The following is a 23,090-nucleotide window of genomic DNA, read 5'->3' on the forward strand; positions in this document are numbered from 1 at the left end:
CTAGAAAGCAATAGATTTCTTGCTTCTGCCACAAATCCCCCAGCTGTGAGCATTCCAACCTTCTAAGTATTCCTTTATATGTGGTTCAGAGTTCTGGCACCATCCCCTGAACCTGCTTGTTCGGGTATTCTGTGTTGTTGTTGGCGGAGCTCTTTGCTATGCGTCCACCCGATCCGCCATCTTGTTTGTTCTCCTCCTACCTTTTGTTACCCATACCAATCAGGAAGAAAGGAAACACACCCATCTGCATGGTCCCAGCTAGTGATTTGGTGGGAGTTATAAAAAATCTTGGCTAGAAGAGTCATATCAACTAATTCACTGCACTGCAAGTAAGTAGTGTGTTTCTAGAAACGTATCAACTTTTTCAAGTTTTTCTAATTGGTTGGAATAGAGTCTTCAGAGAATTCTTATGCTTTACTTCAGTTGGTTCTGTTGTGACATAGTCTATTTCATTTCTAGCTCATGTTATTTATATAGTCTCCTTTCCCTCTATTAAAATTGCCAATGGTTTTATTAGCCTTTTCAAAGAACCGACTTTGAGTCATGATTTTCTTTCTACTGTTTCCCAGTTTTCTGTTTCATTTATTTCTGCTAGAATCTTTGTTACTTTCTACTTTCTTTCTTGTGGTGATGGTAGCCTTTTTTTTTTTTCCTCCTTCTTTTCTAATTGTTGGAGACATTGGATTAAGGTATTGAGTTTGGTTGTCTTCCTTTTTGATGTGTGTTTATTGGTATAAATTGGCCTCTGAGCACTGCTTCTGCTGTGTCCCAGAAATCTTAGTATATTATGTTTTCATTCTCATTTGAGTCAAGGAAGTTTTCATTTCTTTCTCATTTCGTCTATTACCCTAGAGACCCTAGTTTTTTTTTTAGTAGGGTGTTATTCAGTTTCCAGGTATTTGACTTTTTTTTCTTGATCTTCCTGACTTCTAGTTTTATAGCACTGTGACCTGAGTAGATACTTTGTTGTATTTTGATGTTTTAAAATTTATTGAGGTTTGATTTGTGGCCTAATACAGCAAATGTTTGGGAAAATGTTCCATGTGCACTGCTAAAGAATGGTTTTGTACTGTTGTTGGATGAAGTGGTCTATATATGCCTATGAGGTCAATTTGGTCAATTGTGTTGTTTAGATCTTTTATATTTTCATTGCGTTTCTTTCATGTTATTCTGTCCTTTATCAAAAGTGGTGCATGAAAGTCTCTGACTATCCTTGCGGAGGTGTCTAGTTCTTTTTATAAGTCTGTTAAAGTTTGATTTATATATCTTGAGGCTCTTTCACTGAGTGCATTGTTGTTGTTGTTAAGTGCCGTGGAGTCAGTTCCGACTGATAGCGACCCTGTACAGGGTTTCCGAGGCTGTAAGTCTTTACGGGAGCAGAAAGTCTCATCTATCCCCGCAGAACAGCTGGTAGTTTCGAACTGCTGACCTTAAGGTTAGCAGCCCAATTCGTAACCACTACACTACCAGAGCTGAAATGTATTATAATTATTTCCTTAGTAGATTGACCCTTTAATCAATATTTAATGCCCTTCCTTAACGTTTATGCTGGTTTTGCCTTAAGGTCTACTTTATCAGAAACTAACATCACCACTTCTGCTATTTTTTTTAACTGCCATTTGCTTGATATATATTTTTCTATTCTTTGATGTTTAGCTTATTTTTTCTTTGTGTCTCTTGATTGCTGCTATTAATGCATTTACACTGAGTGTAGTTAATGATAGGTATTAATTGACTCATGTCATTTTGCTGTGGTTTGTGTGGTGTTGAATTGCTAAGTTAATTTTGTTTACAAATTTTCTTCATTTCTCGTTGCTGTTGTTTTAGGGTTTACTGAGTCTTTTGATCTTTCTTTTTATTTTGGTGAGAAGGCTTATTAAGGTTTTTTAATGTTAACCTGTAATTTATTATCTTTCAAAGTTTAAAACCATCTATTCACTCATGATATCTTAACAATCTCTAGTTGGATGTTCTGTAGTTTATCATTTATTCCTTCTTTTTCCTTTGTAGCTATCATTGTTTACAAATTGATTCCTTTGGACCCCTACTTCAGTCTTGTAGATTTATTTTTGACTGTTCTATATTTGGGTTAATTTATAAGTGATGTTGTGTCTTAATCCCGGATTGATGTTTATCATTGTTATATGTCTGAGAACTACCTTTAATATTTCTTGTAAGGTTTATCTGGTTTTTACAAGTTCCCTTAATCTCTGTTTATCTGGGAATGTGCTAATTTCACCATTGTATTTGAGGGACAGTTTTACTGGATATATACATAATTCTTGGGTGGCAATGTTTGTATCTTTCAGGATTTTACATATGTCATTCCATTGCCTCTTGCCTGTATAGTTTCTGGAAATAAACCATAGTTTAATCTTATTGATTCTCCTTTATAGTTAAGAATTGTAAACTACTTTCAGGATTCCTTTTTGTTTTAGAAAATTTAATTATGATATGTCTTGGTGATTTTCTTTTGGAATCTCTCCTATTTGGAGTTCATTGAGTTTCTTAGATGCATATTCTTCTCTTTTCTTAAATTAGAAGAAGTATGCACCAGCAAATCTTCAACAATTGTTTCAGGTTTTATTTGTGTTTGTGTGTGTTGTTTTGGTTTTCATCTCTTCCTGTTCTGAAATTCTGATCACATGTAAGTTATATTTCTTTATGGTGTCCCACAAAATTCTTGTCTCTCTTCGTTTAATTCCCCCCCCCCTCCGATTGTTCAAAACATATTACTATTAAGAGATTTACCTTCAATATTCTTAACCCGGTCTTCTATTGATATATTTCTCCTTTGCCTTTCCAATGTATTATATATATCTGAAATTTTAGCTATAATCTTCTATATTTCTATTTGCCATTTTTGTGTGATTTCTAGTTTTCTGTTAATGGTATCTGTTTGTTCTTGTATTTTCCTGAATTCTTCTAGAATTGTCTATTTGTTTCCTTGGTATGTCTCTGTTTTCTCTGATGCCTTTCTAAATATATTGACCAGACTTAAGAATAATTATTTTGAATTATTTATTAAGTAGTAGTAGTTCCAATGTCATTTCTTTGTCCAGAAGATTTTCTGGCCCCTTATTTTAACACCTTGCTTGAGCCATCTTGTCCTGTTCTTCTTTATGTGTGACTTAAACTTGTCTGTTGTCTATGAGACATTGCAGTGCTATTGTAATAATGTGTTGATTTTATGTTGATTTGCTTCAACCTGGTTTTTTGTTTTGGGTAGGTTTGGTTTCATATACTCGGGCAAAGAATCAATTTGTGCTACTCTGGACACTCCACCACCTGTCTCCATGTGTATTTGACAGCAAGTGGGAAGGTGGTCACAAGTCTCTAATTGTTGGTCATATACAGCCGCTGAGGGCAGGCTTGGTGGCTGTTGGCCACCATCTGTCATCTCAGTGGTGCTGGACCTAGTTGTAGGACTCCCAGTGGATGGGGTTGGCAAGTGTGGCAGATAAGTGGGTATGATTGGGTAGGGTGACTGGCTTCTGACTAATGGGGTAAAAGGAATTTTTTTAAAAAGAAGAAAGAAAATGTAAAAACAAGGGGGGAGAGGGAAGAGCTAAGAAGAAAGAAAAGTGGTAGAGTGTTAGCAAAAGTGGTAGCACAGCTCAGTAGATATGTGGTGCTTGTTCTTTGGGACGCCTAACATCAACTATTTTAGGTTGGGTTCTCTAAAGAGGCAAAACCAGCGAAACGTGTTATTGTTGTTGTTATTTTGCAAACCACCTTTTAAAACAAGAAACCAGGTCAAAAAAGAGCACTTTTGTTTTGAAACACAGTATGGAAAATATAGAGAAACATAAAAGAAGGCTAATTCTATAGCACTGTTATCAGCAAATGAGAAGGGAGGAAGTGAAGTTAATGGATGGATGACCCTTAAAATGTACTTAGTGAAGTAAGGACAGATAGAATCCCCTCATGGAAAAGATCTAGGTTTATTAGTGTGAAGGAGGAAGGGGAGAGAGGACCCGTTGCTTATGGGACATGAGCTTTTATAAAAAGTGATGAAAAAAGCTAGAAATGGATAATGGTGATGATTGTACAACATGATTAACACAATTAAAGTTAGTAAATTGTACATGAGAAGAATTTTCAAAAAGCAAGTATTATATGCCATATCTATATCCATATATATACTGCAACAAAAAAGAATATTTACTATATGAAGCAAAAATTATAACAACATAAAATATATATGCAGAAGTATGACATCAACAGCACAAAGCCAGGATGGGGGGAGAGTGGAGAATAGAAACATCTAGGGGTAAACTTCTTGTGCTCTCTCTACATAGTATTCCTGGAATCTTTGAGATTGGGTATAGCCACATGATTTGCTCTGATCAATGAAATGCAAATGCTTTATACCAATTCCTATGGCATCTTTATGAGCTTATATGCAATTTATCGTATTGCACTCTTCTGTTTTGGTGATCATAGAGGAATGCGTTCAGATGAAACTTGAGTCAATCAGGGTCTACTAGTGCCTCCAATGAGCCCAACTTCTCTGCCAGCTGACAAGAGACAAGTCATGTGAATGAGCAATCAGAGCTCTCTTGAGAGATCTTTGTTACTGCAGCTAACGTAGCCCATCTAATTATATGCATTAACAACAACAAAAACAAATAACCCATTGTCATTAATTCTGGCCCTAAACAGAGTTTTCAAGACTAAAGCTTCACAATGGTGTCAAGTGGCTCTGTAGGATAAGCACAGGACTATGAACCACAAGGTTGGTGGTTCAAGCTCACCAGCTACTCATGGAGAAATAGAAGACTATCTGCTCCTGCAAAGATTTAAAGGTTCTAAAACCATGTACAGTGTCACTGTTAGCCAGAACTGACTCATTGGCACATAATAACAAACATAACCAATCTTTACAGGGGCAGACAGCCTCTTTCTCCAGAAAAAATGATTGGTGGGTTTGAACCGTCAGCTTTGTGGTTAGTAGCCCAATGCTTACCCCACAGTTCCAACAGGGCTCCTTAAATGAATGCATTATTGTTGTTGTTAAGTTCTATCGAGAGAATTCCAACTCATAATGCCCCTGTACACGGGTTCCAAAGAGCAACTGGCAGGTTTGAACCACCAACACTGGACTTGCAGTACAGTGCTTAGCCTACAGTGCCACACCAGGAGTTCCATAACTGAGTGCATGAGAAGGCACAATAAGTAAATTAGCATAGAGTTTTACCCTAGTATGCATACTGATATATGTAAGCTGGGCTTACAAATAATGGTTTTGTTATAACTAACTACTGAGATATTTTTTATGTATGAAATAATACATTTCTGCTGAAACACTACACACAAAATATTAAATTTTGGTGTCACCCCCTGACAGTGTCATGTGGTGCAGGCCCTGTCCCCGCCTGGTCCTCCTCACTGATGTCACCCCCTAAAAGGACAATACAAAATAATTGGTGAAAACACAGACTGATTCTGCACAACGTTTTCCTTCCACACAATTGGCAAGCAGTGCCTCAGAATCAAAGCGGTCCCTAAGAAGATTTAGAAGACATTTACTTTTCTCTCACAGACTCAAAATGACTGGGAGGCAAAGGATCTTTTACATTTGTACTCAAGGACATTGAATTCCTTCAAGACTCAATATTCTTTCATATTCTATTTTTCAGTTGTGATTTAGGCTATCCATTTGCAAAACGAAATGATCTCTTTGGGTGGTTTTTCCACAACAAATACACTTCCTAAGTATTCATTCTCCAAAAAATAGAAAATTGCCCAAAACTTTGAAATGACAGTTTAATTTGTATTTCTACCACCCTGTTCCGATTTTAGGAGCCCTGATGGTACAATATTTGAAGGGGTCAGCTGTTAAGTAAGAGAGTGGTGGTCCAAACCCACTAACCACTCCTTGGGAGAAAGATGCAACAGTTGGCTTCTCTGACATTTACAACCTCAGGGCAGCTCTACTGTGTCCCACAGGGTGACTGTGAGTTGGAATTGCCTCTAGGACAATGAATTTAGTTTGGGTTCGGTCCTGGTTTCAGAGGTCTGGAGCCCTTTTTCAGCCAACAACACAAGTCATGGGTATCTAATGATTCCTTTTGTATCCTCAGCAGCTCCTGGAAGGAAGAAAACAGTCAGCTTACATCAAAAGAATAGGAACTGTCTTCAGATGAGGCTTTTTTTTCCTGGTTCCTAGATCACTATCTTTCCTGTGAAATATTTTAATCAGAATCAATCTTTTATACTCTGGAATCTAAAACCTAGTATGCGGAAAGCCAAATAAAGAAGGAACAAAGTATCAGAATCATTGAATAAGAAAAAAATATAAAATAATTCATGGAGATCTAAAAGAGAAACGAAATCCACTACTATGATGTCTCTCAATACATGGGACTTTCTGTGTGATTTAGAAGCAAGGACAGTCGATTTACTATAAGGTCAGAAAGAAGAGCCAAATAGCCATGGGGTGGGGACAAGCTTGGGGAGAGGGCAAGAAAGGCCTCAGGGAAGATTTGATGCCAGTTTCTGTGGAGGATGGAACCAAATGAATTCAGAAAACTTTGATAGCCGAGTGTTCTCATAACCCAGGTCACTTGGGAGGACTGTACTACGCGTGTTGTTGTGACATGAAGTCCGGGGATTTGAACTGTAGACCTTGCAGTTAGCAGTCCAGTGCTTATCCTACTGTGCCACACCAGGGGCATGTACTATGCTTGTTAGGGGCCATCAAGTAGGTTTGACTCACAGTGACCCTGTATAGGGTTTCCCATGAGCAGCGCCACACCAAGAGCCCATACTATGCTTCTTGTTGTTCTCAAGTGCTGTCGAGTCAGTTCCAACTTATAGCAACCCTGTGTAGGGTTTCCAAGGAGCAGCTGGTGGATTTGAGCAGCCAACCTTGCCTTACTTAACCTAGGCATATTTTAGAGTTTCAAGGAGTCTTGCGGGTGGTGTAGTGTTGGGAGCCATTAGAGCTGAAGGTCTCACACTTGGGGGTAGTTTAACTCAAGGATTGCAACTGAACAGTTGTGGTCCAGAAAACCCTGCTGCTCCCAGGTCAACTTACTTCACTGAGGAACTTGCATGGCTGCCTACGGGGACAGGCAGGGAACTTGTATGGGTTTTTCCTTGTAGACCTTCAGTTCAAGTCAGCAAAAACATCTAGCTGCCCTATCTCTGTTTCCCTAGAAAGTCCTGCTTACTGTATGCATCAATAACACCAGATGTTTTTCTTTTCCCTGACCCCAGCATGTCACCTTAAGCTGTATATATAATAAATTTGCTTCCTTGGTCTGTGCCGCAGTATCTCCACCAGAGTGCTGCCTCCCACCTGGTCTCAACTTTACTTACTTCAATTGTGTCTTGTGTCTTTCTTTTATTTTTAATCTCCCGTCGCCTCTGTTGTTGTTATTGTTGTTAAGTGCCATTGAGTCGGTTCCGACCTATAGTGACCCTGTATAGGGTTTCCGAGGAGCAGCTGGTGAGCTTGAACTGCTGACCTTGCAGTTCAGATGGCTTTGCATACTGGCACATTAACTCACAGTGCGCCACACTAGGACTCCCCACCCCCCTCCGTCACCCCTACTCGGGTTGGGTAGAGGAGCATAGCTGATTGTCCAATGCAGCAGTTGGCCAGCAGTGTAGTATTAAAAAATGAACTGCAAACCACAAGTTTGGCAAATTGAAACCAATCCGCCACTCAGAAATACAAAAAAGAGGCAGTCTTTGATAAAGATATAGTCTCCAGAAATCCTATACATGGTCATTTTGAGACGGAATCAACTCCATGACAGTGGATTGGGCTTTTGAGCCCAGGATAAGCACTGGACTAGTAACCACAAAATCGGTAACTCAAATCCACCAGACTATTTTGGAAACCCTATATACGGGTCGCTGTGACTCACAACTTCAGGGCACACAACAACAATCTTTGAAATCCAGATAGCGCTGTAGAGTAAGTACTGGACTGCTAACCATTAGGTCAGCAGTTCAAACCCAGGAGGCACTGTGTAGGCGAAAGATGATGCTTTCTGTTCCCATTAAGATTTATAGCCTTGTAAGTCCTAGGAAAGGAAACCCTTAGAATAGCTCTGAGTCAGAACCCACTCATTGGCAGTGAGACACTTGTGACAAGGTTGGGCACTACAGGCATGGGTGTAACCTGGTCAACTGGATGATACATCTCAAACTCCCAGACAAAATCCCCTTTCCAGCAAATGTTTATTTTATATTCCCAACAGAATGGGATTCTAGAGTTGGTTTTTGCTTTTGAATCTAAAATGCCCAGCCAACGATTCTTTCTAACCTTAAGAGCGCATTCCGGGCTGAGAGTCCTTGTCTTCCGCACTTGTTCACCTTAATCTTTAGGGTTTCCCTGAAACCCAAGTAGTCCTGCTCTGCACGACAAGAGTCAGCTGGCGGGTGAGCTCCTTTTACACTCGGAGGGCAGACTCGCAGGTACCCGCAGGTTGCACACCAGAGCCTGCTCCCTCCTGCCTGCACATTAACCAAGTCGCAGGGTTTGTAATAACAACAGCCTCAAGGAAGCCTTTTACTGGCCAACTTGTGCAAGGGTCTCTTTCTTTCCAGCTCCAGCAGAAATCGCCCTCCGCCGCAGGCGCCACAGTAAGCGACACCGGCTTGCGCATGTGCGGCTCTGGGAGCGCGGCCGAGTCCCAGTCTGGAGGCGGTGGAGTGCGCTTGCGCAAACCCGGGCAGTCTGGCCAAGCCGCAGGCGCGGGGTGGCGGGCGGTTGCCGTGGAACCCGCCCGGCCCCTCCCTCCATTCCCGCCCGGGAGACGCAGGAACGACCCAGGCCCTCCCCGCCGTCCGGCCGGTGACCCGAGAAGAGGCGGCGCCGCTCCAAGATGTCGCAGACGGCCATGTCCGAGACGTATGGTAGGAGGCCGGGCCGGGCGCGGGACCGGGGTCTTGGGCAAGCGCTTACCGGGCAGGGCGGAAGGGCCGGGCGAAGTGCGCAGCACCCAGGCGCTCTACGCTGGAGGATTTCCTCCTCCTTTTCTAACTTCCTTGGCTCAGGGCTGGGGAAACCGACTGCTTACATCTGGGAGATTGTCTCCTGTTGCAGGACCTGCAGGACTAGGGCGCCGCCTGCATTTCAGAGCTCTTGCAATCGTGCAAGCCGACCTCTGCTGTGCTCCAGTGCCTTTCTCGCCTTCTGCTGGGATTGCACTCAAGAGCTGCCCGTAGTCCCATCCCTTCCGCTGGAGGCCTCGCAGCTCAGTTTTTCTCACTCCTAAGGGGTTTGGACTTGCATGTGGCTATGTAATATCGTATTTTGCCTCCTTTTTAAAGACCATAAGCACCTTCCAAGCAAAACCCTGCCCAGTCTTTGTTTTCCCTACGGTATCAGGTTAGCTGAGGTTCTCTGCGACTAGTTATTTGAGTAAATGAAAGACTTCCCAGTTCATAGGCTTTGCTGCTTCTTAACAGTCCTGAGTGGTAAGAATAAGCAATGTAGTGTACTTCGACTTGGTTTCAGGATTGACTGGGTGTTTTATTAATTAATCACTCTTGGACTCCGGTTGTGGTGCTGTTGGATCAGCATTGGACTGCGAACCTCAGGGTCAACAGTTCAAATTCACCAGCTGCTCCTCAGAAACCCTACACACTGTCGCTAAGACTTGATGGCACTTAACAACAACAATTACTCTTTTAGATGTTTACATATACAGATTAACTTTGATTGAAAGTTTAGCATGCTCGGAGAGCTGATCAAGTTCACAAGTTCAGCCAAGTCAATCTTGACTCATTTTCCTTAGCGTTTGGCTTCTGCACTAACCTGCGTCTCATTCCACAAATCCGTGTGAAATCTCTGTGGTGAATGAAGTTAGCTGCTTTGGTGCTAGGCACTGTGCATTGCAACAGGGAGCTGCAGAGGCGGTCTCCGGGTCTCTGATTTCATGGCACTTACTGTCCTACTGGGGAAGACTGTTAATTATGACACTCATGAATGAGCTATAAAAATCCAGACAATGCTCCGAAGCGTGTAAGGAAGAAACCTGGCCCAAAGTGGGGGTATGGGAGGGTTAGCAAGACATTACCATGGATAAACTGGGGCCCAGGACCCGAGGGGCATGAGATTCCAATAAGGAGAGTGTGGATTGAGCACCCACAACCTGGAGGATACAGGTGAGGAAGAAGTGCAAAGATACAGGGACCTCAGTGAGGTGGAACTTTTTCATCTAAGAGTGGTGAGACCAGAGTGGATGTGGGCTTTGACCACTCCTTTGTGACAAGGAACCCTGGTAGCCTAGTGGGTTCCTCATTAAGCTATTAACCACAAGATCAGTAGTTCAAATCTACCAACTGCTCCATGGGAGAAAGATGAGACTTTCTGTTCCCATAAGATTTATAGCCTCAGAAACCCTATACAGGATCACTACGAGTCGATTCAATAGTACGCAACCACCATCACCACCATTCTTTGTGATGGGGTCATGGTTGGCACTGTAGGATAAGCACTGGACTGCTGATTGCAAGGCTCAAACTCATGAGCCACTTCCCTGAAATGCTACAATTTAATGAACTTGACCTATACTTATGGATGTAGTAGCTCAAAATACCAATCGAGAGGGAAGGGGTCCTCACAATAAGTATCATTCTTATCCCCTCAGTACACAGGGTTGATAGGGATCCGCAGTTTAGACACTGGCTGGCTACTTAAAATGGGGGACTATAAAGGCACAAAGTGGCTGATGTACAGTTTTCAAGAGGGAGTTTAGTTTCAGGGTGTATGGGGTGAAAATCTCCCCACTGAATCTCCACTGAAGAGTTTTCATCTTGTCTCCATGGGTCTGGTGAAGGATATGGGGATAGGATTCTTAAGATTCAATAGTAAGTAATTGTTACCATGACTGGTTGTCACAACTGTAAAGGTAAAAGTTGTGTAACAAAAAGCGGGAAGTAGTTAATCTTATGTTCCAGGAACAGAGGACCCTAGGACCATCAAGGGAGAAGAGCATGAACAGAATGTGGGACCCTAACCAGAGAAGCAGTGACACCAGAAATGGAGGCAGAGATGAGACCTGGAGAGACAGATCAGCTGAGGACTCTTAAGACTCGTGGAAAGAGAAAGGCTGTGTGCTGGTGGCCAGGAGGCTGGCTTGTAAAATGTGCCCTTTGGTTCTTTAAATGATTATATATTCCTGAGTATTTTTGTGTATATCCCCAAAAAAAGGAATAGACGGAAATGCTGTTAACCGATGGTGCATGTAGAGGATTGTAATTATTGCATTGAAACAAAATATGATTGGCTGAGTGCAAAAACAATGTTCTCCCATGTGAATTATCACTCAATTCACAATAACAGCGTTTAAAAAGAAAACCTTCTTTGTGACACTTGGAGCATGCTGCCCTGTTGTTAGAAGGCATAGGAAACCCTTCATGAAGTTATGGGCTTTCAAAGTATCGTTGGAGCTGTTTGTACTATTGGGAGCCATATCCGTTATTGGTTTGCTTGCTTCTATCATGGTTCTAACTACTGTCGTGGACTTCATGAGGAAAATGTGGTTTTTCTAGCAAATGCTGGTTACAGTGTCACTTTCTTCTATTTTCAAATACCCCTCCCCGACCCATTGTTTTCTTTAACCTAGGTACGGTCCAGTGGGGAGAGATGAACAGTTCAGCTATGAAAAGATGAGGGTAAGAGGGGTCATGAATTAATTAGAAAGGACAGACTAGAAGAAGCCAGGAAGCAGAAGTTTATAAGTTTCATATTTCTTAATATGAAATGATAAAATTGTTAATCTATAGTATAGCTTTGGCATCTCTACTTCTCAACTTTAACCCAGTTCTTTAAACTTTTGAGTAAGCATCATAGATTAATTGAACTGATCATAAGGCTTTGAGCATTGTTGTTGAATGCCATCGAGTTGGTTCCGACCCATAGTGACCCTGTATAGGGTTTCTGAGGAGCAGCTGATGAGCCTGAAATGCTAACTTTGTGATTCAAACCAACTTTGCGGCCCAGCGCAAAACCCCACAGCGCCAAGCCAGGGCTGTAGTGCTGGCTATTACTGAAATACCGGAAGTGGGTGATGTTAACAAACAGAAACTTAGTGTCTCACAGTTTGTTGTTAAGTGCCATCAAGACTCATAGTGACCCTGTTTAGGGTTCCCATGGAGCAATGACTGGGTTTGAACCGCTGATCTTGTAGTTATCAGTCCAGTTCTTATCCTACAGCAGTACAATACGCTGAAGTCTTATTTTAGGGGAAGGCTTTGTCTGTCTATTCTGATGGAAGGGCCCTGTCTGAGTTTCTGCTCTTGGCTAGTCTTCATGTAGATTGACGGCTTTCTTCTGCCATCTCTGCTTCTTTCTTTCAATTTATTGTTTATAATTGTTTTTATGTCTAAAAAGAGATGGGCTCACAACACATCCTATAGAAATTCTTCCTCATTAACATAACTACAACTACCTGTTCTTAAATGGGATTAGAGTCGCATTTAGGGGTTCCAGGGGCTTCAAAAAGTTTGTGAGAAAATGAAATTAAAAAGATACTGGAATTGTCCCACAAACTTTTTGAAGTCCCGTTGTATATATATTGTTATTGTTGTTAAGTACCGTGGAGTTGGTTCTGACTCATTGCGACCCTGCACAGGGTTTCCAAGGCTGTAAATCTTTACGGGAGCAGAATGCCTCATCTTTCTCCCATGGAACCACTGATAGTTTCAAACTGCTGACCTTAAGGTTCGTAACCACTATGCTACTAGAGCTCCTTTGTACATATATTGGGGGAACAAAATTCAAGCATAACAACTAGTATTCTCATTTTATGGTATCCTCCAAATATGTTTTCACTTTTTGCTAACTTTGAATTTAATCTCTTCCTCATTAGAAAATTACTTTGGGAAGAGGGAGTGTGGTACTTGCAGTTACTAACCTGAAATACAAACCTTCACCAAAACCAAATAGTAATCTGTTACCTTCACTTATCATTGGTCATATTTGCATAGCATCCTTCCCCAGAGCTAAACCATCAGATAACCTCCTTCTCAGATACTTGCCTCTAAAGGAATGTTTGCTTGATCTTACTTACCTTTGTATTCTTTGTGATCCTATTTTAGTTTCTATAAAGAGAGAATCTGTAGTTTGACGGAGATATTATGTAAGAAAAAAGATCCAGTGCTTACAGTGTACTGTTAACTCATTGGTCTACCTGATTTTTTACATATTGCAGCAATATTTCTGTGTCTATGGTCTGGGAACCCTGGTATGGCACTGTGGGTTAATGCACAGGCCTGCAAGGTCAGTTTGAACCACAAGGTTGGCAGTTCAAACTCACCAGCTGCTCCTCGGAAACCTTATTCAGGATTGCTATGGGTCAGAACTGACTTGCGGACACTTAACAACAACAAACCTGCTCTTTGAATTATTGCAGCAATATTTCACCCTCTGTTGTCTGGATTCCCGGTGTGGTGCTGTAAGATATGCTCTCGACCGCCAGGTTGGTGGTTCAAACTCACCAGCCGCTCCTCAGAAACTCTAGACAGGGGTGCTATGAGTCGGAACCGACTTGACAGTACTTAACAACAACAACAACTACATGTTCGGGTAGCAGTTGCTCTGATGCCACTAACCTTGGAAATACCGTAATTCAGTTTCTATAATATTGTAATACAAAGCTGAACTCTTCAGCAGGTAGAAAAGCTGAAACGCTCAGTCTGAACATTCCTAACCTGAAACAGAGTTTTCCCAAATATTAGATTTGCACCATTTCTAACTAAGACCTAAAAACAAACAAACTCATTGCCATCGAGTCGTTACCAACTCATAGTGACCCTGTGTAGGGTTTCCGAGGCTATAAATCGTTACAGGAGCAGAAAGCCTCATCTTTTTCCTAAGGAATACCTGGTAGGTTTGAACCTTATGGTTAGCAGTCAAGTGCTTACCTACCAGAAGAATGAATAAATCTGAGGTGGAAGAAGTACATCCAAAATCCTCCTTAGAAGCAAGGCTGGTAAGACTTCATCTCGTGTACTTTGGACGTACTATCAGGAAGGACTGTTCCGGAGGACTTCGTGCTTGGTTAGTGATAAAGGGGACAACCGTCGATGACATGGATTGGTACAGTGGCTGCACCTCTGGGCTCAAACACAGCAACAGTCTTTCGATCTGTGGTATGTTCTGTATGTTGGAACCGGCTTGGTGGTATCTAGTAACAACAATATATTGAATAACTACCAAAAATGTATGGCATGGGGTCAAATGAACATTTAGTCTGTACTTTTTGTAGGAAGGGGATTCAAAGGGTTTGTGGGGAAAAATCTATTATCTTTTCATTCCTTCTTTCTGAACTTAACTTTTTGAAGCCCCCTTGTATATTACTCAACATCATGGAAACATTTTTTTTGTTATTTAATCATGCCAACAACTCTGTGAAGTAGATGTTGCCTTATGGCTTTCAATTCAGTAACTTGCCCAGGCTTACATAGGTATAGGTGGCAGTGCAAACCATAGTTGAAACTTATATCTAGCTGATGTCAAAGCCATACGTCTTTTGTTATGTGGTGGGTGGTCCCCAGATTCGTGGATTTCAAACAAAATTTGGTAAATGAGAAGAGCTGTTGTTAAGTGCCATCGAGTCGGTTTTAATGCATGGCGACTCTGTATAGGGTTTCTGAGGAGCGGCTGGAGAACCTGAATCACCAAGCTTACAGTTCAAACGACATTGCAGTCTGATGCATTAACCCACAGTGCCACACCAGGACTCCAATTGAGAAGAAAAGATGTTTTAAAAAAACACAGCATTTCCTTAATTTCATAAGAGGCAGAACATTTCAATGTCAAGAAAAGGAAGTGTGTGATATCAAAGTGAAGGAAAAGTTTTTTTAAATGGAGAAATTCATCATTATAAATATTTATATTAGTCTTTATTTGTCTTACTCACTGAAATTTTCTAAGACCCAAAATTTGGGACACACCACATAAGTGCTCAGCTTGCAGATTCTTACTCACTAAGTCTGGGATAGATGGAGACTCTACATCTGACCACCTCCCAATGTGATACATGCACCATTGGTCCATCCAACCACCATATTTGAATATTAAGGCTCCATTGGTTCATCTAAGAGCCATATTTGAATACTAAGACACTGTACTTTGTAATGCTGTCAGGCCATAGAACTTTGGGCACATTTTCGGTTCCAGGTCCTGAGGACCCCATGTAGAATGGTGCCATGGGGGTTTTCTTGGCTATAGTTGTTAATGGAAGCAGGTTGCCAGACTTTCTTTTGTGGTGCTGTTGGGTGGGTTCAAACTGCCGAATTTTAGGTTAGTCATCGAGTGGAAACTATTGTACCACTTAAGCACTTTTAGAAAACTCAGTTTATGATGGTTTCCACAGTTGTTTGAATTATGAAGCCTCCTGATTCTTGTCTTGTTAAACTTTACTGGTGATACGCCAATGACTCCTAAATCTTTCATTCCAGTCCTTTCATGGATTTGAGTTAATGATTGTGTTCTTAACTCCCTCCTTCTCCACCTGGGGGATCTAGGGTGTACTACCTTAGCGTATCCTAAGACCAGCTCGTCACCCTTCTTACTCCCCAATCCCCTGGTTTAGTTTGGTTTGATTTTCCATGCAACCATTTGCCTGAAAGAGAAAATTAAAACCTGTTTTTAACTCTTCTTCATATCCTAAGTCCAGTTGGTTGACCTTTTAGCATAGTTCAGGTTATAGGCATACCATTTACTATAGAAGAAGCAAGGGAAGGTTAAATTGAGGAGAGATTAGTGAATTTTATATGGCAGGAACACCGGGCTTTCTCTACAGTTCTTCACTCACTGACTTAGTAACTGTGCCTGTGAGTTAGCAGCGTGTTGCACGGCACTGCACATGCGCCCTCAAGCAGCATCTGCACCCTCAGGCTCTGGAAGCAACTAGCTTCGTGCAAGAGGAGAAGGTGGTGTTTAGTTGGGATGAGTTGTGCAGGGCCATAATATAATCCATGTTTGTCCAGACTATAGTGAGTTAGGCTGTCGCTTTACCAGCAAATTGTGATGACGTAATTAGATGGCGTTCCCTAAACTTTTAAAGTTCCTTGAGAAACTATACTATTTCATCTAAGCATAGTGTGAATTTATATGAATGATAACATTACTTTTGTTAACATCCATAACAGAATTCTGTTTGCCAGGGTCAAAGCTGTAAAATCACCCTTACCATATATAACTAGGCAAGTCTGTTGATGGCCTCGCTTTTAGATGTCTTCCGTTCTTTCACCTGCACCAGTTTCCTTTTCTTCCTTTGCTACCTTTGAGAGAGGAGTTTTTTCTTCTTCTGTTAAGTAGAACGCTACTACGAAATTTCATGCTGGGTGGTTGGCTAGGCTCACTTGCTGAGTCCTTGATTTCACAGCCTCACCTCCCAGCACAGACCGTTCAAAACAAATGACTCCTTCAGTAAACCATAGATCCCATTTTAGACCTGAAGGATCAGTCCCTGGATAGTCTGTACTGCTGATGTTTAATTCTGTGTCAAGCAAACCACCAGTTCCCCAGACAACGAACTGCAGAGCCCCAAGGGGCCCTTTCATCTGCCTTCCCACCGCTTTGCTGCTTATGTTCCTGCCCATCATGTGCCCAAGTTTTTCTGATATCCAAGCTTTCTACCTCTCCTAAGCCAACATTTCATCACAGCTGCTAGTGCTTTGTTCCTCCTTGACTATTACACCAATTTTTCCTTGGAAATATTACATGTCATTTTATGTGCCATGTTCTATTAGTTTTTTGTTGCTGCAGTTGTCTGATGACTTCTGGGTTCCTCATTATCCAGCAAGGAAACTGGGCTTATTGTTGGGCACTACATGCCAAGAGAAAGGAGAGGTGGGCCACTTGTGACTGATCCACCACTGAAAAGTGCCAGAAGATGAACCTCTCAGGTTGGAAGGCGCTCAAAGTATGACTGGGGAGGAGCTGCCTCCTGAATGTAGGGTTGACCTTAATGAAGGGAATGGAGCAAAGCTTGTGGAACCTTCAGTTGCTGATGTGGCACAACAAAAAATGGAAAGAAACAGCTGCAAACATCAAGTAATAATGGGAATGTGAAATGTGCGAAGTGTGAATCTACGAAGTCATCAAAAATGAAATGGAATGCCTAAAGGGCCACATCTTAGGAATTAGTGAGCTGTTGTGGACTGGGATTGGGGGTTTTGAATCGGACAATCACATAGTTTACTATGCTCAGAAATACAGACTGGAGAAGAATGGTGTTGTATTCATCATCAAAAAGAGCATTTCAGGATCTTTCTTGAAGTGTCAAGCAGTCTGTGTTAGGAAAATATCCATATGGCTACAAAGAAGACCTGTTAATACTACTTTGTTCAAATCTACACACCAACCACTAAAGGCAGTGATGATGACATTAAAGACTTATAAGCTGTTCCGCAGGAGAAAGATGAGGCTTTCTGTTCCCGTAAAGATTTACAGCCTCAGAAAGCCGTACAGGGTCGCCAAGAGTCAGAACTGACTCCACGGTACATAACCACCACCACCAAGTCAGTTTGATCTACAAGCTTGGTGGGTCAAGCTTGCCAGTCACTCCTTGGCAACCCTATACAGGGTCACTATGGATCGGGACTGACTTGATGGCACACAACAACAACAACAACAACCAACTTCTTCAGTCTGAAATTGATCAGACATGAACTCAAGATGCGGTGAAAATTACTGGCGATTGGAATGCAACAGTTGGCAACAAAGATGATAGATCCACAATTGGAAAATAAGGCTTTGGTGATAGAATTGATGCTAGAAATCATGTGATAGAAATTTGTAAGATTGGTGTAGCACTATAGGATAAACACTGGCCTGCAGGGTTGGTTTGAAACACAAGGTTGACAGTTCAAACTCACCAGCCGCTCCTTGGAAACTGTTATTGTTAGGTGCCATCAAGTCAGTACGGACTCATAGTGAAACTAATCACAGCAGAATGAGGCACTGCCTGATCCTGGGCCAACCTTACAATCGTTGTTATGTTTGAGCCCATTGCTGCTGCCATTGTGCCAGTCCATCTCATTGGGGGCGAGGGGGGCTTCCTCTTTTTCTCTGACCCTCCGCTTTACTAAACATGCTATCCTTCTCCAGAGACTGGTCCCTCCTGACAACATGTCTACATTATGAAAGATGAAGTGTGGCCATCCTGGCCTCCAAGGAGCAATCTGGCTGTACTTCTTCTAACACAAATCTCGTTGCTCCTTGGCAGCCCATGGTACTTTTAATATTCTTCTTCAACACCATAACTCAAATGCATCAGTTCTTCTTCCGTCTTCCTTATTCACTGTCCAGTGTTCACATGCATGCATATGACGTTATTGAAAATACTATGACTTGGGTCAGATGCTTCTTAGTCCTCAAACTGACATCTTTACTCTTCCTCAGCATTTTAAAGAGGTCTTGTGTAGCAGGTTTGCCTAATGCAATACGTCATTTTATTTCTTGACTGCTGCTTCCTTGAGTGTTGATGGTTGATCTGAGCAAAACGATGTCTTTTACAACTTCAATCCTTTCTCCATTTCTATGGATGTTGTTTTATTAGTCCATTGGTGAGGATTTTTGTTTTCTGTCCATTGAGGTGCAACCCATACCGATGACTGTGGTCTTTGATCGTCATCAGTAAGTAGTTTAAGTCCTCTTCACTTTCAGCAAGTAAGGTTGTATCATCTGCATATCATAGATTGTTAATAAGTCTTTCTCCAATCCTGATGCCATTTTTTTCTTCATATTGAGGTTCTCAGAGTATTTGGTCAATGTACAGATTGAATAAGTATGGTGAAAGAATACAACCCTGTCACACACCTTTCCTTATTTTAAACTACATCCGAAACCTTGTTCTCTTCAAACAACTGCCTCTTGGTCTATGTACATGAGTACAATTAAGTGTTCTGGAATACTCATTCCCCTGCAGTGTTGTCCATAGCTTTTCATGATCCACACAATCAAAAGACTGCATAGTCAATAAAGCATAGGTAAACATCTTTCTGGTATTCTCTGCTTTCAGCCAAGATCCATCTGATGTCAGCAATGATGTCCCTCATTCCACATCATTGTCTGAATCCAACTTTAACCTCTGGAAGTTCTCTGTCAATGTATGGTTGCAGCAGGTTTTGTATTACCTTTAGCAAAATTTCACTTGCATTGGAAACCCTATACAGGGTAATTATTAGTCGAAACTGACTTGACGGCACTTAACAACAACAACAGTGACTTATTTGGAAAGCACAGATGACTCTGTAGGATAAACACTAGATTATAAACCACAGGCTTGGTGGTTTGAGTCCGCCAGCCTTTCCGCAGGAAAAAGATAAGACTTTATGTTCCCACAAAGATTTACATTCTCAGAAACCTTATACCAGGGTCACAGTGAGTGGGAACAGACTTGAGGACATGTAACAACATCAGTGACTTAGTCATTGCAAATACCTTTTTCAGTAAAATCAGTAACCCTACTCGTGGACATCGCCAGGTGGAATACATAGGAATCAAATATATGCATCTTTTGGAAGAGATGATGGAGAAGCTCAATATCATCAGCCACAACAAGACCAGGGTCCAGCTGTGGGACAGACCACCAATTGTTTACCTGCAAGTTCAGGCTGAAGCTGATGAATGTTAAAACAGTCCACGAGAGGCAAAATAAGATCTTGACTGTATCCTACCTGTATTTAGAGACCATCTTGAGGATAGATGTGATGCATTAGACATTACTGACCAAGTCCAGAGAGTTGTAGAATGACGGCAAGGACATGAGATATAAAGCAAAGGGTCATTAAAATACAGGAAAAAAGAAGGATTAAAATAGGTATCAGAGACTCTGAAACTTGCTGTTGAATGTAGAGAAGCTAAAGTACCTGGAAAAAAGAAGTAAAGAGAGTTGAACAGAAAATGTAAAAGGGCAACTCAAGAAGATAAAGTATTACAGTAACATGTGCAAAGATCTGGAGTTAGAAAGCCAAGGAGAACATGCTCTGCTTTTCTCAACCTGAGACAACTGAAGAAAACATTCAGCTAATATTGAAGCATTCTGTGGGCAACATAGTGAATGATGCAGAAAACATCAAAAGAATATAGAAGGAATACAGAGTTGCTGTACCGACAAGAATTGGTGGCTGTTCAGTCATTATAAGAGGTACCGTGTGATCCAGAACTGATGGTATTGAAAGCAAAAAACAGGGCTCCAGGAACTGGTGGGATATAAATTGAGATGTTTTAACCAACTAATGCAGTGTTGTGGTTGCTTGTTTGGCTATGCCAAGAAATTTGGAAGACACCCATCCAATCAGCTCATCATAAGAGATCCATATTTGTGCCCATTCTAAAAAGGTGACCCCATGGAATGTAAAAATCATTGAACAATACCAGTAATATCATATGCAAATAAAATTTTGCTGAAGACAATTCAAAAGTGGCCCAGCAGTATGTATAGAGGGAGCTGCCAGAAATTCAAGTGGGATTCAGAAGAGGATGTGGAATGAGGTATGTCATTGCTGACATCAGATAGATCTTGGCTGAAAGCAGAAAATACCAGAAATGTTTATCTGTGCTTATTGACTATGCAAAGGCATTCGACTCTGTGCATCTAAATGAACTGTGGATAACGTTGTAAAGAATGATTATTCCAGAATACTTACACACATGATTAGCCTGTACATAGACCATGAGGCAATCATTAGAACAGTACAAGGGGACACTGTGTGGTTTAAAATCAGAAAGTTGTGTGCCAGTACTGTATCCTTTGACCACACTTACTCAGTCTGTATGCTGAGCAAATTATCCAGAAATTGGACTTTGTGAAGAAGAACGTGGGTAGGATTGGAACAAGACTTATTAACAACCTGTTATATGCAGATGACACAAACTTGCTGACTGGAAGTGAAGCGTTGAAATGCTTACTGATGAAAATCAAAATTTACAATCTTCAGTATGGTTTGGACCTCAATATAAAGAAAACAGAAATCCTCACAACTGGACCAATAAGCAGCATTATGATTAAAAAAAAAAAAAAAAAAAAGATTGTAGATGTCAAAGATTTCCTTTTGCTTGGATCCTTAATTGATACTCATGGAAGCAGCATTCAAGAAATCCAAAGATGTATTACATTAGGTGGATCTGCTGTAAAAGGCCTTTTAAAAGTATTTAAGAAAGGTGGCAGTTTGAGGACTAAGGTGTGCCTGATCCAAATCATGGTATTGTCTGTTTTATTAAAAAAAAACAAAACCTTTTTACTGTGAACTGGGTGAATATTTACAGACATGATTATCAGTTTTACATTCAACAAATCAGACACTTTGTTTCATCTCAATGATTGCAATCCCCTCCATGGAACGAACACCAGCTATCCCACTTTCTCCCTGTGGTTCCCTTCTCAACTTTGTCCTTAGGTCGATTTTGCCCTTCTGATCTCAAATGATTGACTAGTCCATGGTGAGCATACCTTACTAATGTTGTTGTCCCACGTAAATCCTTCTTTACTGCTTGGGTGAAAACTGGGCCATGAAGGTGACTTCCTTTCCAGACCTGAAGGGTGGTTGAGGGCAGTAGTCTCAGGTTCTTTTAGTCTCTTTCTGACCAGTAAGCCAGTTAAATAATCTGAGTCTTGTTCCACATGTTGTCCCACCCTAACTGGGACCTTCTAATCTACTCCCTTCCAGAGCAGTTAGTAGTGGTAGCTGGGCACCATAGACTTTTTCTGGTCTTAGTCATAGTGACAGATGTTCTCGGGTCCATCGGTCCATTGGACTAGTTGATTCTAAGCATCTTCAGTTCTCATCACTCTTCTTTCGTCTGCACGTGGAGGCACTTAAGGTGGCTGCTCATGAGATTTTTAAGATCCTAGATGCCAGAGTAGGATGTACAGCCCTGTTTTTGTGGACTGTGGTATGCCAGCTGACTGTGGTGGCCCCAGACAGGCCCAGCAACTCACTGCCTTAAAATGTTTGAGCATATCTAAGACATTTTCATCATTTTGCCCCCTGTATGCTCCACCACATTCACAGGTGTGTTTGCAGGAGAGATAAACCCCCTTGTACAGATACGCTTTTGCAAATGCTTATGTATTTTTGGGAATAATCCCACTCTTCTTCCCACACCCGTTCAGCCTGTGTATCTGTCCATTTATCTCCTCACAGAACACTGTTGTTCCCCTTTAACCCTTGTAGACCCCCCTGTGTTTTCACCTATCTTCATCATTCTTCTGCTAGCATCCTTTTATATTGTTCTTGTGTGGCACTGTAGGGTAAGTACTTGACCACAAATTCAGCAGTTCAGACTCACCAGCTGCTTCACAGAAACCCTACACAGGATCACTATGAGTCAGAACCGACTAAAGAATACTTATCAACAACAATCACCTGAGCTCTCATGCGTCATTACTACTCTCCCTTCCCTCCCATCCCTGTTGACTGTCAAAGAATGTGTCTTGTAGCATGAAAACATTTTCTTAATTTTTTTTTTTTTTTTTTTTACAGTAGTGGTCTTATACAATATGTGTCCTTTGTGGTTCACTAATTTCACTTAGCAAAATGCCCTCCAGGTTCATCCATGTTTTGCAGATTCATTGCTTCTCCAATGTAGCATAGAATTCCATTGTGTGTATGTATCAAAGTTTGTTTTCCATCCTTCCATTGATGGGTATTTGGCCTATCTCCATCTTTTTGCTATTGTGAATAGTGCTGTGATAAACATAGGTATGCATGTGTCTACTTGTGTCCTGGCTCTTATTTCTTGTAGATGTATTTCAAGTAGAGGGCTTGCTGGGTCATGCAGATTTAGATTTCCAACTTTTTGAGGACGTGCCATACTGTTTTTCACAGTGTTTGCGCCATTTTGCAGTCCCACCAGCAGTGTCAGAGTTCATGTCTCTCTGCATCCTCCCCAGCATTTGTTGTTGTCTCCTTTTTTTAAAAAAATGTTTTATTGTGAATTATGTGATAGTTTACATGGGAGAACATTGGTTTTACATTCATTCTATCGTATATCATCTCATTGCCATGGTTACAATCTCCTCCATGCAATCCTTCCCCCATGCCCCCCAGATCTTCAGCACACAGTCGCTCTCCCTCTCTGGATCTAAAGTCTCCAGCTGCTCCATTGC

General features: G+C 41.4%; 1 protein-coding gene across 1 annotated transcript in view; it reads left to right on the forward strand.

Moving 5' to 3' along the window:
• The first annotated feature begins 8,803 nt into the window (after nucleotides 1-8,803).
• The window catches only part of LOC102815242 (ras-related protein Rab-4A-like), a 52,789-nt gene continuing 38,502 nt past the window's right edge, over nucleotides 8,804-23,090 (forward strand). The window contains exon 1 of the mRNA XM_006870570.1: nucleotides 8,804-8,874. Within this exon, the coding sequence (XP_006870632.1) occupies nucleotides 8,844-8,874 (31 nt within the window). The 5' untranslated portion in view covers nucleotides 8,804-8,843. The remainder of the gene's footprint in view (nucleotides 8,875-23,090) is intronic.

Source organism: Chrysochloris asiatica, unplaced genomic scaffold, assembly GCF_000296735.1.
Source record: "Chrysochloris asiatica unplaced genomic scaffold, ChrAsi1.0 scaffold00144, whole genome shotgun sequence".
In the NCBI taxonomy this organism is placed as follows: Eukaryota; Metazoa; Chordata; class Mammalia; order Afrosoricida; family Chrysochloridae; genus Chrysochloris; species Chrysochloris asiatica.